The 18,763-nt window shown below is 37.1% G+C and overlaps 1 protein-coding gene across 1 annotated transcript in view; it reads left to right on the top strand.

Moving 5' to 3' along the window:
• The window catches only part of LOC150107040 (sperm-associated antigen 1-like), a 190,864-nt gene that overhangs the window by 53,239 nt on the left and 118,862 nt on the right, over positions 1–18,763 (top strand). Inside the window, exon 4 of the mRNA XM_090393546.1 lies at positions 4,206–4,264. Within this exon, the coding sequence (XP_090249672.1) occupies positions 4,206–4,264 (59 nt within the window). The remainder of the gene's footprint in view (positions 1–4,205; positions 4,265–18,763) is intronic.

Genomic DNA, 18,763 nt, shown 5'->3' on the forward strand with positions numbered 1-18,763 from the left:
TAGAAAGCCAATAAAAAATACTATAAAGAAACATTGAGTCACTATAAAACTATAAATTCGACTATAAACCACAGTTAACTTTGATCTGGTGCTACAGTCCGTGTTAAAATTCTATTGTTAGACACCTATGCGCATGTGGCTTCACGAGTGCGCCAATGAAAGCAGAGCTGAATGAGTCCAGTAAATTGTAGCTGAGGTTACTGTTTATATGGAGAGGGACCATGACAATTTCCTTAGACTCGACTATGCGGCATTCTACCTCATTATGGCATATGTGAAGGTTTGAAGTTGTTGTCCAGTTTATCTCATGTTGGCGGCCTTCATTATTTGTGTTTACTGAAAACAAGAAATGACTTGAGAGGGCACTAGTTTTGGTTCTTTTGTAAGCAATGTCTCTTCGGTGTTCTTCGAGACATAGGAGGATGGATTTTTCCGTTTGGCCATAGTATGGTTTTCTGCAGTCACATGTGATTTTGTACACACCTGGGAATTGTAGATGATTGTGAGCTTGTTTGTATTTGCTTAAACTTGATCTTAGTTTGGGAAGAGTAGAGAAGCACATTTTTATGTTAAACTTTCCTAAAATTCTTCTTAGTTTCTTGGAGAGCGTGCTGATGTATAACCTTTGGGGGTCGTCCTGTGTTTCTACATTGTTTCATTCACAGTGGTATAGTTGTTTATTGATAGAATAAATATAGTTGTTTTATTGAAGAATTTTGGGAAAGTTTAACATAAAAACGTGCTTCTCTACTCTTCCCAAACTAAGATCAAGTTTAAGCAAATACAAACAAGCTCACAGCCATCTACAATTCCCAGGTGTGTGCAAAATCACATGTGACTGCGGAAAACCATACTATGGCCAAACGGAAAAGTCCATCCTCCTACGTCTCGAAGAACACCGAAGAGACATTGCTTACAAAAGAACCAGAGCTAGTACCCTCTCAAGCCATGTCCTGTTTTCAGTAAACACAAATAATGAAGGCCGCCAACATGAGATAAACTGGACAACAACTTCAAACCTTCACATATGCCATAATGAGGTAGAATGCCGCATAGCCGAGTCTAAGGAAATTGTCATGGATGCTCTCCATATAAACAGTAACCTCAGCTACAATGTACCAGACTCATTCAGTTCTGCTGTCAGATATTGGCGCACTCATGAAGCCACACGCGCACAGGTGTCTAACAATAGAACTTTAACACGGACTGTAGCTCTAGTTCAAAGTTAACTGTGATTTATAGTCAAATTTATAGTTTTATAGTGACTCAATGTTTCTTTATAATGTTTTTTTATTGGCTTTCTATGTTCTCTCTCGCCTGAAGAAGTCGGCCACTCCGATGAAACATATTGCATATCTAATAAATTTAATTTGTTTCTTCTAATTCTTGGATCTCAGTCAGTATATAAAAGTATGAACACACACACACACACAGATGCAATGGGATGCAAAGTATACAGTTTGTGTGGAAACTTTAAAGGAAGTAGGGGATACACACACACACACGCACAGCTATTAATAATTTTTCACCTGTTTGTTCCATTCTCTTTCATTTAACTTATGTCTTACTTCTCCCAAAGAAGTGGTACAGAGAGTTATGCAAAATTAACACAGAATTTTAAAACTAATAAAGTTTTATTTTAGAATTATTGTTATTATTATTATTATTATTATCAACACCCAACCTCCGTGGAGTCAGAGACTCATCATAGGAGGTAATCACTATTGCATACAATGTTCATCCAACTGTGTCTTAAACTGATTCAATGTGTCCACATCCACAACATACTCAGGCATTGCATTCCACTCACCAACCACCCGCCATGCAAATAACCTGCTTCTCACTCCTTTGCTCACACCCTCCTTATATATTTTCTAGCAATGGCCTCTTGTTCTACTTCCCTCTCCAATTCTGTGAAAAATCTCTTCCATGTCTACCTGATAACAACCCCTGACCAATTTATATATCTCAATCATATCCCCTCCCTCTTCCTCCTATTCACGAGGCTCTGCAACTTACATTCCCTCAATCTGTCCTCGTACTCCACATTTCAAAGACCACTGACTACCTTGAATCTTCTCTGTACCCTTTCCAACATATCCTCATCACCATGAAACCCGGCAACCAAATCTGTGCACAGTAATCAATATGAGGCCTTATACAATGGAATCATAACCTCTTTATTTCTGCATGTCAGGGTTCTCTGCATCATTGCCATTATTCGATGTGATATCTTCACAACTTGTGCAATGTGGTCCCTGAATTTCAGGTCCTTCTCCACCATCACACCTAGATCTCTCATCTCCTCTACTAAACATGATATGTAAATCATATATTGGGATTCGTGTTTTGAATGTAGTTAACTGATCCTTTCTTATCTTCCTGATGATATTTATGTTGCATCAGATGTAATATATTGCAGTTTTAATAAATTATATTATTTTTCTTATACATATGTTAGCTGTGTAAGCATTTAACAATTTGTAAATGTTCCTTTAAAGCTTCTGATTCTGATTATATTAGAATTATTTATGTGGTATTACCAGATAAAGTTAGGTTGTTTGCAGTTGATGCAAAGTTGGGTCGAGCTATGAAGAATAGAGAAGATGTTGTGGCCCTACAAGAAGACTTGAATAAATTGAGTGAATGGGCATGGAAATTGGGATGAAAGTTCAATGTTGCAAAATGTGAGGTTTTAAAATTTGGGAAACAAAGAAGATGGGATGTAGAATTTATGCTTGTCGGGATATATTGTTGGAGGTGGAGGAAATAAGAGACCTTGTGGGTGATAGTGGATAAGGATCTGAAATCTAGGGTACACAAAATTGCCAAAATTGTAAGGACAGAACAAAGAATTCTGGGAATGATTTGTATGACACTGCCTTGTAGAAGTATGGGGATTCGTATTCCATTGTATAAGGCTTTGATTAGGCCACACATGGACTTTTGTGCACAATTTGGTCACCTGGTTTTCAAAAGAACAAACAGATGTTGGAAAGGGTCCAGGGGCAAGTAACTAAGGTAATTTCTGACCTCCGGAATGTCAAATATGAGGAAAGATTGAGAAGATGCAATTTACAGAGTCTAGTGGATAGGAAGAAGAGGGGTGATGTGATAGAGACCTACAAGTTAGTAAGGGGTTGTTATAGGATCAGCATTGGAGAGGTTTTACAGCATAGGGGCAGATCAGAGGAGAACCAGAGGACATCCCAGGAAGCTGTATAAGGAGGATGTGAGCAGGAGAAGCAGGTTTTTTGCATGCAGAGTTGTGAATGATTGGAATGCTTTGCATGAGAGTGTGGTGTCGCTCATGCAAGGCATGGTCCTTTTTACACACAGCTCATATATGAAGCTGTGCGTAAAAGAGGACCTCCTGGATCAGTCTTTGACTCCATGGAGTCTTGGGGTAATAATAATAACCACAGAAATAAATCTCAGAAATGAATCTTTAATTCATTTATATATTAATTAATAGAAATGTATATGAGCCTGTGTAGCTCAGTGGATGTGACGTTTGCACACCACCGCACTTGGCCGCACGAAGGAAGACTTCGTTTCGAGTCTAGTCGGTGACTAGAGGAAATTTTTCTAAGCCTTTTTTTGACCGGTTCCCGAGTTAGTCGATCTCTGGCATGGGCAAGCAGGTTTTTCCTCCCGGAAACTCGGGTTTTTCGTCCTGTAAACTCAAGAAAATCGACCGTAGAACCCACATTATTTCAGACATTAAATATATTGTGTTAGGGTTAGGGACCACGAGATGGCGGCACATTTGAGCCGTCTCTATTCACTGCGTACCGCTTAATTAGTGATAGCTTTGGGCCATCTGTCTCTGATTGGGTACCAGTGGAGATTGAACTGCCCACTCAGTCTCCAAAAGTTAGATAGGGCTAAATGGCCTCGCCTACTCCCGTATACAGGAATAAAAAGGCGTTAGCTGATTTTTTTTTTTTTTTAGAAATGTATATATTAATTATATATTAATTAATAATTTATGAATAAATGCATATATCTACTTTTATCAAAATTATGATCATTGTCCTGAAATTTGTTTTACTAAAAAAATTCATAGTAAAATAATATTTTCACTTGTATTTTGAGTTTCAAAAAGATGAATCTTAAGAAGAGATTTAAAAAAAATGTGATATATTGTACTTTTGCTTTTTATTAGTTTAATCAAATATATGTTAATTTTTTTTCCCACTTAGATATCTCTGATGCAGAAAAGTCTGCATTTGCAGACAGGGAAAGAATGAAAGGAAATGAAGTAAGTTTCCAGTTTGTTTTTGTTATTATTATTATTGTTACTAGTGGGTTTTATGGAGTTGTGAAACTAATCATTAGCTGTTGGAAGTTTTTCCACCTGGTTATACTATTAAAGAAACAAAGAAATTATATACTTGGTTTAATCCTTTATCCAAGTTTAAGCAAACAAAGTTTGTGCCTTTAATAAATTTAGTTTAATCCTTTATCCAAGTGTGAGCAAACAAAGTTTGCGCCTGAAAGTATCTTCAGGACTGGGGTAAGGTAGTACAACACCAGGCAACTCGTTGCAAAGGTGGAGCAAGCTAACATCACTCCTATCTCAGTATCTCCCATAATGCAAAACACATCTCCTTGCAGATATGTATAATGTTATGCATTAAGGGAAGGGCCTCCCTTGCGGATATGTATAATGTTATGCATTAAGGGAAGGGCCTCCCTTGCGGATATGTATAATGTTATGCATTAAGGGAAGGGCCTCCCTTAATGCATAACATTATACATATCCACAAGGAGATATGTTTTGCATTATGGGAGATACTGAGATAGGAGTGATGTTAGCTTGCTCCACCTTTGCAACAAGTTGCCTGGTATTGTACTACCTTACCTCAGTCCTGAAGATTCTTTCAGGCACAAATTTTGTTTGCTCACACTTCGATAAAGGATTAAACTAAATTTATTATAGTCTAACCAAGCGAAAAATAAACTTTCAAAAGTTTCCACCTGAAGTATTTTCAGGACTGGGGCAACTCATATATAGATAAAAGCTGATGATCCATCCTTTCATGCCTTACACGATGATCAGAATACATTATCAAAAATTATGGAGACAACTACTATGTTAGAGCAAAACTTTAGTTTAATATAAACCAAAATGAACATTCGACGTTTCGACCGTCATATCAAGGTCATCATCTGGAGCATACACACATATATACATAGAAACAAGCTGTACTACAATCTACATGGTTTGCTAAAGTTACTGACCAACCGTTACAACAATTATTGGCCTGACTTCTGGTGACGGGAAAAAATAACATTTACTACATCAAAGCTAGAGTCTTATTATTATTATCTGTTAGGTTACAAAAATAAATTGAGCTGGAGAGAGCAACATGTTTATATATATATATATACAGCGAAAGATATTTTCTGATAGATCAGAAAATATCTTTCGCTGTGATGATGAGTTTGAGAGGAAAATTGTAGAATCAAGGGAAATCCTGCTGAACCCTGTCCACTTAAAGAACAATTTGAGTTATAACATCCCAGACAGCCATGCTGCAGTTATTCAATATTGGCGTTCACATGAGCCTGCATGCACACTTGCAATAAACAATGGCACGCCTGTTAGAACAACTTGAAAAATTACAATGTTTTTTATGTATCAATTATGTGTGGCAATTTTTACCTGTAATTTCCAGTTTGTTTAGATACTTCAATGTTTATTACTATTCTTTTCCTTTATGAATACCTGAGAAAGGCTGTTATAAGCCGAAACTAGTAGTATTATTCTCATTAAAATCTTTATAAGTTATCTCGGTTTTTGAAGTCATTAAATCTATATTTTTTAAAATATATATAAAACTATTTAATTATACAAATAAATTTCAACCCATTGGTATTGAATGGTTTCCAATAAAAGCTGAAAATTATTTAAAGTCCTAAAGTATGCTGGAAACTAAGTAGGCTGAATATGTGCCATCCAAATTCTTGGAATTTTTATGCCACCATTATTGTTGTGATTAGGGTGATTAATCAGAATTTCACAGGCTTCTTTAAATTTTCTTTCATACCATGTTTTTTTATTATGTAAAGAACAGGTACTTTTGCAATCAATTTGGTGTAGGTGTTGAGAGCATGATCTGAGAGGCCTGCTTCACCAAAATTGTTATATTTAATGTGTCTTTTGTGTTCTTTTTTACATACAGGGATTGTACATCCAGTTTCACCAATATAAGGTGAGTTACAGGTGCAGTAGATGCAATAAACTCCAGGATGTGAGAATGGGATGAGAGGATCCTTATAGGAGTTGAATATGTTTGTTAATTTTATAGGTGGTTTAAAAGTGGCATTAAAATTATAATGGTGTTGGATTCTATTGATTTTTTTCTGATAACCCTTTAATGTATGGGATGGCTATGGTTTTACTGTAATCTATATTCTTTTTTGATGAAGTTCTATGAAGAACTTTATTAATAGTATTTTTATTATATCCATTATTTATAAATGTGTTGCTAATAATCTTTAATTCTTGTATAAGGGCTTGTTGATTAGAGCAAATTGTTATAGCTCTATTTTTAAGGTGTTAATGACTCCAAATTTTTGCGAAATCTTCATGGTAAACAGTGAAGGATAGACTGCCTGAGAGAAGATGTGTTACCAGTGTATTCAGGAATGGGAGCGAGTTCTGATTTTCAATTTCAATAATAAATTGTATATGTTCATGTTGTTTGCTCAGGTGGCTAAGGAATGTGTTTAAAGTTTATCGACCGTGCGGCTAGTGGTGAGCCCATGGCTGTACCTTCTTTTTGTAGGTAAAATTTATTTTGCTACACGAAGTAACCAGAACGTAGTACGTGGACAACGAGTAATGTCAGGCAGAAATTTGTTTTGTAGGAGAATTGTGTGATGGACATTTGTGAAAAGGGCAAAAAAAAGGCTAAGGAATGTGTTTAAAGTTTATTGACCGTGTGGCCAGATAACGAAAACATTGTCAACGTATCTAAGTCGTACTGTAGGTTTTAGACTAAAGGAATCAAGAACACTTTGCTCAAAAGCTTCCATATAAAAGTTATTATGAAATTATTACGAAAGCTGATAAGGGGAAGGCTGTAGTGATTCAAGATAGGAAGGAATATGAGAGAAAAATGTCTCTTTTACTTCGCGACTGTTCAACTTATAGGCCTCTTACATCTGATCCTACCTGGAGTCAATTGAAGAGACTTAATTCTCTTATTGATAATGTATCTACATGGAATGAAGATCAAAAGAAAAAACTTAAAACCTTCTTCGGTCGTCCACCTAGATTGTATGGTCTTCCAAAAGTTCATAAACCAGGCATTCCATTAAGACCAGTTGTGGATTGTATAGGTTGCCCCACTTACAAAATCTCAAAATTTTTATCAAATTTACTCTCCTCTTCAACTAGAAGAACTGATACTTATATAAAAAATACTTTGGGTTTCAAAAATAAAATTTCAGATCTTTATTTGGACATTTCTGATATCATGATCAGTTTAGATGTTGTTTCTTTATTTACAAATGTGCCTCTTTCGGAAAGCATTGAATTACTACAACAGGAATTTCCTTCAGACATTGTAAATGTATTTGATTTTGTAATAAATTCTGGTTATTTTTCCTTAAAAATAAGTTGTATCAACAAATTGAAGGAACAGCAATGGGTAATCCTCTTTCTCCTGCTATCTCCAATTTCTTTATGGACATTTTGAACAACGTATCTTTGACAACATTTCTTCCAGGCCTACTCATTGGTTCAGATATTTCGATGACATTTTTGCTGTATGGAATGGCTCTTCGGATGAACTTCAACAATTTCTCACTAAGTTAAACACATTTCATCCTAGGATGAAGTTTACCCTAGAAGTAGAATCAAATAAGCAGTTAGCCTTTTTAGATCTTCTAATTCTTCGCCAACCAGATGGTAACCTACATTTCTCAGTTTATAGAAAGAAGACTCGTACAGGCCATTATATCCATGCAGAATCTCATCACCATCCCAGTCAAAAGGCAGGAACCATTAAAACACTGGTTCATCGGGGCCACTCCTTTTGTTCTTCAGACGATCTTTTACAGAAAGAACTACAATATATAACTTCTTCCTTTCTATCTAATGGTTATAAGAATTGCTTCATTAAAAGAACTTTGAGTAGTTTTAATATGTCTTCCTCTTCAAACACAGAAGAAATAACGTGCATTACTATCCCTTATGTACAAGGCATCAGTGAATGTATAGCAAAAGTTTTAAAACCACTGAATATTTTTGTTGCCTTTCGACTGTTTAGAAAAATCTCCACCTTTCTCACTTCTCCTAAGGACAAGCTTCCACATCTTAATCATCCAGGTGTCTACCAGATTCCGTGCTCTTGTGGATTATCTTATTTCAGACAAACGGGAAGATCTACCTCTGTTCGGCAAGAACACCAATCTTATATTGAATACTTTAAACCTGAAAAGTCTGGACTTGCAGAACATGCCATCTTCACTAGACACAGAGTTCATTGGAGAAAGACAAGAGTTCTTCACAAAAGTCAGTTTCTCATGGAACACCTTTATAAAGAAACATGTGAAACTCTACTTCATTCTCCTAGCTTAAACAGATCCAACAGCTTACAAATCAGCTAATCTTTCCTAACTTTTTATTGTATTGATTTTTTTTTTTTAAGGAAATTTATTGACCTTTTTAGTTATTTTACACCAGTTACTTAGGTGGCGCTTTTTGGAATTGTCAGTTATTGTTTAATTTGAGCTTAATGTACTGAAGATGCCTGTGACACACAGGCGAAAATTATACTATTAAATAATCTTTGTACGCGAGTTTTTTCCGTTATTAATTTTGTAACAAAGTTAGCAATAACTTTGTTACAAAATAACAAAGGGGGGGGGGTAGTGGTGAGCTCATGGCTGTACCTTCTTTTTGTAGGTAAAATTTATTTTGCTACACGAAGTAACCAGAACGTAGTACATGGACAAAGAGTAATGTCAGGCAGAAATTTGTTTTGTAGGAGAATTGTGTGAGAATTTTGTAGGAGAATTGTGATGGACATTTGTGAAAAGGGCAGAAACATCAAAACTGACTAATAAGCCATCTTTGCCAAGCATTATGTTTTTAATTTTGCTTATAAATTGTGTGTTCTTTATATAGGAGGGGGGAATGACCTACCATCTCCTTGAGTGTTGACGCTGGATATACAATCCCTATATGTAAAAAATAACATAAAAGACACATTAAATACAACAATTTTTGTGAAGCAGGCCTCTCAGATCACACTTTCAACACCCTACACCAAATTGATTTGAAAAGTACCTGCTCTTTACATCATACAAAAACCTGGTATGAAAGAAAATTTAAAGAAGCCTGTGAAATTCTGATTAACAACCCTAATCTCAACAATAATGGTGGCATAAAAATTCCAAGAATTTGGATGGCACATATTCAGCCTACTTAGTTTCCAGCATACTTTAGGACTTTAAGCAATTTTCAGCTTTTATTGGAAACTATTCCATACTAATTGGTTGAAATTTATATGTATAATCACATAGTTTTATATATATATATAAACATGTTGCTCTCCAGCTCAATTTAATTTTGTAGCCTAATAGATTATAATAATAGGACTCTAGCTTTGATGTAGTAAAGGTTATTTTTTTTCCCTCACCAGAGGTCAGGCCAATAATTGTTGTAACGGTTGGTCAGTAACTTTAGCAAACCATGTAGATTGTAGTGCAGCTTGTTTCTTTGTATATATGTCTATGCTCCAGATGATGACCTTGATATGACGGTCGAAACATCAAGTGTTTATTTTCGTTTATATTAAACTAAAGTTTCGCTGTAACACGGTAGTTGTCTCCATAATTTTTGATAATGCATAGAAGCTGATGGCTTCACATCACTTGTCTTAGTATCCCATAATGCAATGCACATATCCTTGCATAAATGTATAATTATTATTATTATTACATAACACCTCCAGGGAGTCCAAAGACTCATCAAGGGAGGGCACCTACTCTACAACTCTGTCTCCGCCGCAACTACCTTCGCCATCTACCACTCGATCACCACTAGTATTTTCACAGACAATCACAAACATCCATGCCCACAGTGGGATTCGAATCTCCAGCCCTTTGGTTGGAGTGCAGATACGCTAACCACTCGGCCAACCAGGCCAGCTAATAATAATAAAAAATAATGATATGCATTATGGGAAGGTTCACTACCCAGACTAGTTTCGACCTTTATTGAGGTCTCATCAATGTTAGTTAGACCCAGAGGTTACAAAGTATAACATATAATGCTACTGTCAGGATGGGTGAAGCACAAGTTCTTTTCATATTTCCCTTTGTCTGTAATGGAGGTTTTGGGGGAAGAGAGTTTTGTGAGCAATTAAGCTCGCCCTCTGGAGGGCAGTTGTGTTAGCTATGATCAGCTGAGAGTAGAATAGCCTTTGGTGTTTTGTATTTGTAGTACTCAGTTTCATTGTAATTGACAGCTTGTACGATCAGTGGGTTTGAATGTGAATTTGACTTGATGAAGAATTTTTCTGCGAGATCACGAAGAAGGGAGGAGATGTATGGAATGCTGGTTTCTCGATGAATCTGTGAATTTCTGATAAACCATGGGACATCTAGGATCATCCTTAGGCACTTATTTTGGATTCTTTGTAGTTTTGAAATGTTTGAACGTGAAGTGGGACTCCATGCTGGTGAGGCGTAGGTAATAACTGGACGTATGGCCATTCAGTAAAGTAGTAATTTATTTGGTAAGTTCAGTTTGCTCTTGTGGTTGATCATTAGGTAGAGCTGAGCTATTTGGATGTTTTGGAGCCAGTGAGATTGATGTGCTTGTTAAAAAAGAGTTTCTTATCAGTAGTACCCCAAGATATTTGGTCTCTGATTGCCATGGGATTTTTTGATCGGAGAGCAAGATGTTTTCTGTAATGCAGACCTTTTTTCTAGAGAACAACATGACTGAGCTTTTGAGGGGGTTTACTTGAATCCTCCAGTTAGTAAACCAATTTTCCAGCATGTTGATGCTTCCTTGGAGTTCAGTGATTGCCAGGCAAGGGCTGAGAGACCTTGCTAGGATAGCGGTGTCGCCGGCATAAAGGGCCATAATGGTCGTTCTTAAATTAAGAGGGATGTCTGATACATAAGTTGTGAACAGTATTGGGGCCAGAAGAGAACCTTGAGGTACTCCAGCTAGAATGTTACACCTTGATGAAACAATTCCGTTAAGCTTTACTTGCATGTATCTGTCTCTAAGGTATGAGTAAATAAGTTTCACTAGCTTAATTGGGATATTGTTTTCAATAAGGCATGGATGCCAGACCTTATCAAAGGCCTTGGCAACATCCAAGAACACAGCAGCAGAGTGAAGGTGCCAGTTAAAATCATGGGTGATGTGTTCTGCTAAACGGTGAATTTGTTGCACTGTGTTGTAAGCTTTGCGAAAACCAAATTGCTCATTTGGAATTATTTTATGTTTGTCCACTGCTAATTGTAGCCTTGTTAGGATGACCTTTTCTGTTATTTTGCCGAGGCAGGAAAGAAGACTGTTGGGTCTATAGCTTTGGGGGTGTTGTGAGATATTACCAGGCTTTTTCAGAGGGATGATGTCAGCAGTTTTCCAAGCTGTGGGAAAAGTACTGGAATCTTAATATGGAATTGGTTATATTAACTAGATGAATTATAGCCTTCCTTGGGAGTAATTTTATTATTCTATTGGTGTTGCCATCAGGACCAGGAGCCTTTTTATTCTTCAATTGGGATATAATATTGATTATTTCTGTTGGAGTAGTGGGGGGTGATGATTTCTGAATCATCCTTAGGATGTCTTAAGGCTTTTCTGACTTAACGATGAACTTTATAAATGAGATTAATATTTAAGTTTTTGTAAGATGGGCTGCATTGATTTTCCAGATTGTCAATTAGGGCTTCTACTTTTTCTTCATCTGAGTGTGCAATTCCAAGTTTGGTCTTCATAGGGGGAAGGAGTTGTCTTTTGGTATGAAGAGATTTTAGAAATTTCCACATGGAGTTATCTTCCAGGTTGATTTCCTTAAGTTTAGATTCCCATTCGGAATTCCTGTGTTTCTGGAGAGCTTCTCGAACCTGTCTGTTCAAGTTGTTTAAGGTTGTTTTGTCCTGCGGGGCTCTAGTGTTGTGATATCACTTTCTGGCTTTGTTTTTAGCCCTAATCAGGTCCATTATCTCTTCTGGAATCCAACTGGATGTGTAGAAGACAGTGGTTTGTGTGACTGTGTTATTGCTGTGCTGATTTGTCTAGTTAGGTTGCTTACAGCTGAGTCTATGTCTTCTTTTTTGTGAATGACAGGAGGTGGGCCGATGTGGTCTAGGAGAACCTTAGAGAGCTTATCCCATGCTATAAAAGAATCTTGAGAAAAGAGCTGATCCTGGGTACCTAGCTTGAGCTGGATGGAATTATGATCTGAAGTAAGCTCTTCTAATGTCCCTGGCTGATATTGATATCTGATGTTCCTGAGGATGACTATGTCTAGTACATCCAAACTTCCTGATGAGATATAGTGGGTGGGCTCAGTAGGTCCAGCTACTATTGATGATTTGAGTGACATGTAGTTGAATAAAGTACGGCCTTTGGAGTTTATTGATGAACTGAACCAAGCTGTATGTTTGGAGTTGAGGTCTCCTGCTATAATTATGGAATCCGTGGAGCCGAGGATGGAGTCTAAATCTGATGTCAATAGTGGAATGCTGGGAGGATAGTACGCTGCATAGATTTAAGTTTACCTGCATTGTTTGTTTGCACCTCCACACCTGTCACTTCAAGGTTTAAAGTTTGAGGGTTGATTAATGCATTGTGGCTTAAATAATTTTTAATAAAAATGGCTGTGCCACCACCACTAGAGTTAAGTCTGTCTGTCCTATATAGAATATAACCTCTTAGTCTTGGATTGTTTGATGGTCTGAGGTGGGATTCGCTGATCAAGATTAGGTCTGAATTCGAGACCTGCTTGGTTACTTATGGGGTCTTTGCATGGGGGAGCATGGTTCACTCTTGCTGACCCACGATTTTTTGGGTGAAAAAGGCACCCCTTGTAATTAATGGGATGTGATCCTTTACAGTTAGCACAACAGGCAGGTGCAGATCTTGGCTTGGTGCAAGTGTTGGTCTGGTGTCCCTCTCCACATTTCAGACATCTGTAGGACTCTGCACAGCTTTTGGGCGTGCTCAAATTTTTAGCATCTATGGCATTGCCCTGCCTTCTTTCTTAGAAGCTCGGTTGTAATTTTCAGCCTGCAAATATCTGTCACTTCATATATATATATATATCCTTTTCTGTGTATTGCTGATTTCGACCAACACCAGCAGCATTGGTCTTTTGTTAGATCTCAGCATCCTACTGACTTTGATTGAGGTCAGTCCTTGGCTGATGAGGTCAGCAGTGATCTCATCAGTTGTGATGCCCTCAGCAACTCCTCTAAGCACCACTTTAAGATTTTTCTCGCTTGCTAGTGTGAAGATATGGAAGAGCAATTTAGAGTTGTCTAGCATTTTCGTCATCTCATGATAATCTGAAACAGTGGTAGCATGAATCTTTACACCCTCATCGGTATTTCTTGCCCTGGAGTAGTTGATGTTTTGTTCTCCTAGAGACCTTGAAAATGAGGTCCACTTCTCTTTATCTCGGAGAATAACTGGAGGTACCTTTTCTTTTCTATCTTGGGTAACTTGGGTATCTTCTGTTGCTACATCCTCTTCCATATCATCTTCAGATGTTCTATGTCTTTTATTTGATTGTTCCTCCTGCAAACAGTCATACTGTCTAGAGTCTTTGGAGGTGGAACAGGTGTGAAGCCCCCTTCAGTGTCCACATCATCTTCTTTCGTGTCATTAACCTGAGTGAAGAGATTCAGACAGCCAGGATATTCTGTCTCAAATTTCTTTGAGATGAATTTGAGAACGTCAAGTGTCAGATCTTTGTTTAAATTTTGAATTGCATCCTTAATGTCTTTTACATCCTCCATCATTGCACACCGTATATTGTCAAAGAACACTCCAGTGTCTCTAGATCAGGGCTTCCCAAACTTTTTCTATGATGAAACACTTCACAAATCCTGAAATTTTCACGGAACACCTTGGTTATTTTGTAATGTATTAATTAATAATTAATTATTAATTTAGCTGATTTTTATTATTAATTAATAATTGATCATTAATTATTAATTGGTAATTAATTAAACATCAATTAAGCATCAATATCATTAAATTAATTTGTGCTGATTTTCATTGATATATCCCATTCTGATTACCAAAAATGTATAATATTATAAGTACTTACAAGTGAATGCAGACTTTTTCTCCTGTGTGCTGATAGTTTTCCCTCCTTTTGTAGATCATGGAGATCTTTGTAGGCTTCAGGTGGATGAATCACTATGTGTTCCACCACAAACCCTTCAATAGGAGATTTCTTAACACCAAAATTAAACAAACTGCATTGTCTCTTATTCATATTAGAATTTAAATCTGTATTCCTATTACTTTTAAAAATATCACAGCACTCTGGTTTCAGAACAAGCACTTACACACTGCAATACGAACTTGTGAAGAAAGTATTCAGTATTAATAGATTTTAGAACCAGATACAGACTACCTTGATCTTCAATTTCAGTTGAAAAATTTTCTTTATATTTCCTTGCTGATTGGTCACTAACATTTGCAACAGATGGTATTTCTTTTAGTTTTGAGAACAGAAGATATGCCATCCATTGCTGTAATCAGCTTGCAGGCAATTGTTATGATCGGTCATAAACAGCAGTATTCTCTTTCCCGATTTTTGAAAGATTTCGATGTGTGAAAATTAATGATAATTCATGAATATTTCCATGAATATTCATGGAAATATTCATTTCCATGTTTAAAAATATGCCGCTTGGTCACTGATATTTGCTACACAGATGTCATTTCCTTCAGTTTTGAGAACAGAGGATACGGCACCCATTGTTATAATCCGCTTGCAGGCAATTTTTATGACCAGTCATAAACAGCAGTATTCCCTTTCCCAAATGTTAAAAGGTTTCGATGTGTGAAAATTAACGATACACAGATGTTATTAGGCATTCTGAGTCTGTGCTTTTTGACATATTCAAGAATATTATTCTCCTCAGAAGATTTGCACTATTAAATATTTATTCATGAAAAATGCTTGGAAAATTAAAATGACAAATTCCAGGAGAACTTCTTGCTGAACACTTATTCCCCTTCCGCGGAACACAGTTTGGGAAACCCTGCTCTAGATAATCTTGTAGACCTTGGAGGGTCCAATGACAAATCCTGTAGACACACACGGGTGTCTACCAGCAAAACAATATTATTATTATTATTATTATTATTCAGGCCTCCAAGGAGTCAAAAGACTCATCAAGGGAGGTCCTTCCTAAGACATAAAGTCTGTCAAGACTCATCGAGGGGAGATTCCCCCCCTGAGAAACACAAAGTTTATCATACACTCTTTAAAGTCACTGACCGTTCTCGCTCCCACCACTCCATCAGGCAATGCATTCCACGGCTCAACCACCCTCCACACAAAGAAACCACTCCTTACCCTCTTGCTCACAGTTTCCTTTCGTAACTTCCAGGGATGGCCTCTTGTCATCACTCCTTCCCGCTGATCAACCAAGCGAAAGAACTCCCCAGTGTCAACCCTGTAACCACCTCTCAACAGTTTAAAAGTCTCAATCATATCACCTCTCCTTCTTCTATCCGCCAAACTCTGCAGTCCACATTCTCTCAGCCGATCCTCATAACTATCCTTGTACAGTCCTGAAACCATCTTTGTCATCCGTCTTTGTATCCTTTCCCCAGTTAATTTATCCCCTTCAAATCCTGGGGACCAAATCTGAGAACAATAGTCCAAGTGTGGTCTGATCAGAGACTTATACAACGGAATGATAACCCTCTTATCTCTGCAGGTCAGTGTCCTTCTCATAATAGCAGCAATCCTCTGTGTTACCATCACTACCTTTGCAATATGTCCCCTAAACTTCAGGTTTCTATCAATCATCAACCCCAGATCTCTTGTCTCCCCTACTTCCTCCAGTATAACTCCTCCCATAGAGTATGCAGCATCCCATCGATGTTTCCCAAACCTCAAGACCTTACATTTTGCTGCATTAAACTGAAACCCCCATTCATTTGCCCATCGATCTAGCTTATTTAAATCCTCTTGCAGGGCTACCACATCTGCGCTATTACTAATAATCCTTCCCAGCTTCGCATCATCCGCAAACAACTGAATATCCCCCTGCAATCCACTGGCTATGTCATTGATATAAAGGTTAAACAATATAGGTCCTAGTACTGAGCCCTGTGGGACCCCACTTGTAACCCTCTGCCTCCTGGAAACTGCTCCACCATACACAACTCTCTGATACCTATCAGACAGCCAATCCTGAATCCAGTTGACCAATCTGACATCCAGACCCATGTGCTGCAACTTAATATCAGCTTATCATGTGGCACCCTGTCAAATGCCTTCGCCAAGTCTAAGAAAATTGCAGTATATGCCTTTCCCTCATCTAATGCTCTTGTAACTTTATTATAAAAGGCTAGCATATTGCTAAAACAAGAGCGTCCTTTCACAAATCCATGTTGATTCTCACAGATAACATTACCCTCATCTGCCCAGTGCTGTACACGGTCCCTCACTACTTTCTCCAAGATCTTAACAACTACTGATGACACACAGACTGGCCTATAATTAGACACTTCCAGTCTGTTACCACCCATAGCAGGGAAAAGGAATGTCAAGAACTCACTTGGCCACAGAGCGAAAACCTACCTCCCTAAAGTACCATTAATCCACCAGTATTCCTCTTTGTGGGTGGGGCCTACACAGACATCAGACCTCGTGCATATTTCATTCAGAGGGGGGACAGTAGGTTTCGAACTGTGTTAGTGCCAGTGCAATGTGAGATTGCCAAAAAACCTTATATAAAATTCAATCAGGCACAGTCTAAAATAATGTCTGATCATGTCTGGTCAAACTTCACCAATCAGGTTACTAAGGTTTGACTTCTGAATTACTAAAGTAATTCAGAAGTCATATTTTCATATATGAATAGCCAAAAGGTGTCACACCTCATTATTAAAACACTCTGGATTAGAGATAGTTGTTGGAAGTTTTTCCACTTGGTTATACTTTAAATTAAACATACCAAGAAATGATATACTTCGTTTAATCCTTTATCCAAGTGTAAGCACCTGGAGTATTTTCAGGACTGGGGCAACTCGTATATAGAATCTGATGACTTCACATCATTTGTTTTAGTCTGGGTAGTGAACCTTCCCATAATGCATAGCATTATATTTGTCCGCAAGGATATGTGCATTGCATTATAGGATACTAAGACAAGTGATGTGAAGTTATCAGCTTCTATATATGAGTTGCCCCAGTCCTGAAAATACTTCAGGTGCAAACCTTGTTTGCTTGCACTTGGATAAGGGATTAAACCAAGTACAGTCATATCCCGAAGTTACGTGGTAGGTAGGACCAACAAAAAGCGCGTAAGTCGAATTTGTGTAACTCGGGGTATAAATTTACATATAACTTATGTATACAAACATACAAAATATTAGTTAATTGGGACCAAAGGTTTACAAAAACACCTATATTTTTTAAGAAATATAATCATAATTGTAGTTTATCGTACATAAAAAAAAGAAAGTTATTTTGATGTCGATGGTTTCATAAAATCTAATCGATTCATCTGACAGCATAATGTCTTTTTCTTGTCACACAAAATTTCTTCATAGCAAGCTAATGATTTTTTTATTCCTTGCCTTGTGGCTACAATTTGTTCCTCGTTAGAATCCATGTCCTCCAAAATCTGTAAACCTTTCTTTTATGATTGTTCTTACTGTGGATTCCTGTAGATCAAACTACTTTGCTAGCTCAGAAATTTTCATTCCGCCTTCAAAATCCTTAATAATGTTGAGTTTTGTTTCCAAAGTCAATGTTTTTCTTTTCTTGCTAGCTGTAGATGAATTAGACGTACTTCTTTTGGATGACATTATTATTTTTTATGTGATAAAATTTTTATCAAGAACATAACATTAAACAATCGCAAGGTTTGTAGACTATAAAAATCACGTATGAATGGAGACCGCGCGAAACACGTCAGTACTTGTTCACAGCATGTGTGACACTGGCGAATTCGATCGGCACCGGAAAGATACGACTAGTGGTGAGGCATGAAGCGGGACAGGAATACGTACATATAAGAAACCACGTAACTCCAAATTCTCATAAGTTGGGGTGTGACTGTATATAATTTCTTGGTATCTTTAATTTAATCATGATCTGTCTGTTTTAGTTATTTCAAAGATCCTTGTATTACTCAAACTCATTCACTATGCACTCTTGCCTAATTCTAAAGCAGTAAATTCCATGCTCTTCCAATTCACCTTTTCATGGAAAAAACCTGCTTCTTATTCCCTGATTCTCTGCTCGCTTTGTAACTTATGAAGCCTTGTCCGTTTTGTTCCATCTATTGAAAAATTTTCTTAGTGTCCAATACTATCCCCAGTCCTTTGCATTTCTTTAATATCTTTGATACCAATCCACTAAACTGATATCTAAATCTATTCATTGCAGCTTAAATAACAACTATCCATACAGCACCTATTTTATGATTTAAACATGCAGAAAAATTATATATATGAATCTCCTCATTGATCTCATCATTTTCTGATACATAGCATTGCATAAGTAAGTTTACATTG

Source organism: Typopeltis vanoorti, chromosome 5 (assembly GCF_054136105.1).
Source record: "Typopeltis vanoorti isolate ZY-2024b chromosome 5, IOZ_Tvanoo_1.0, whole genome shotgun sequence".
NCBI lineage: Eukaryota > Metazoa > Arthropoda > Arachnida > Uropygi > Thelyphonidae > Typopeltis > Typopeltis vanoorti.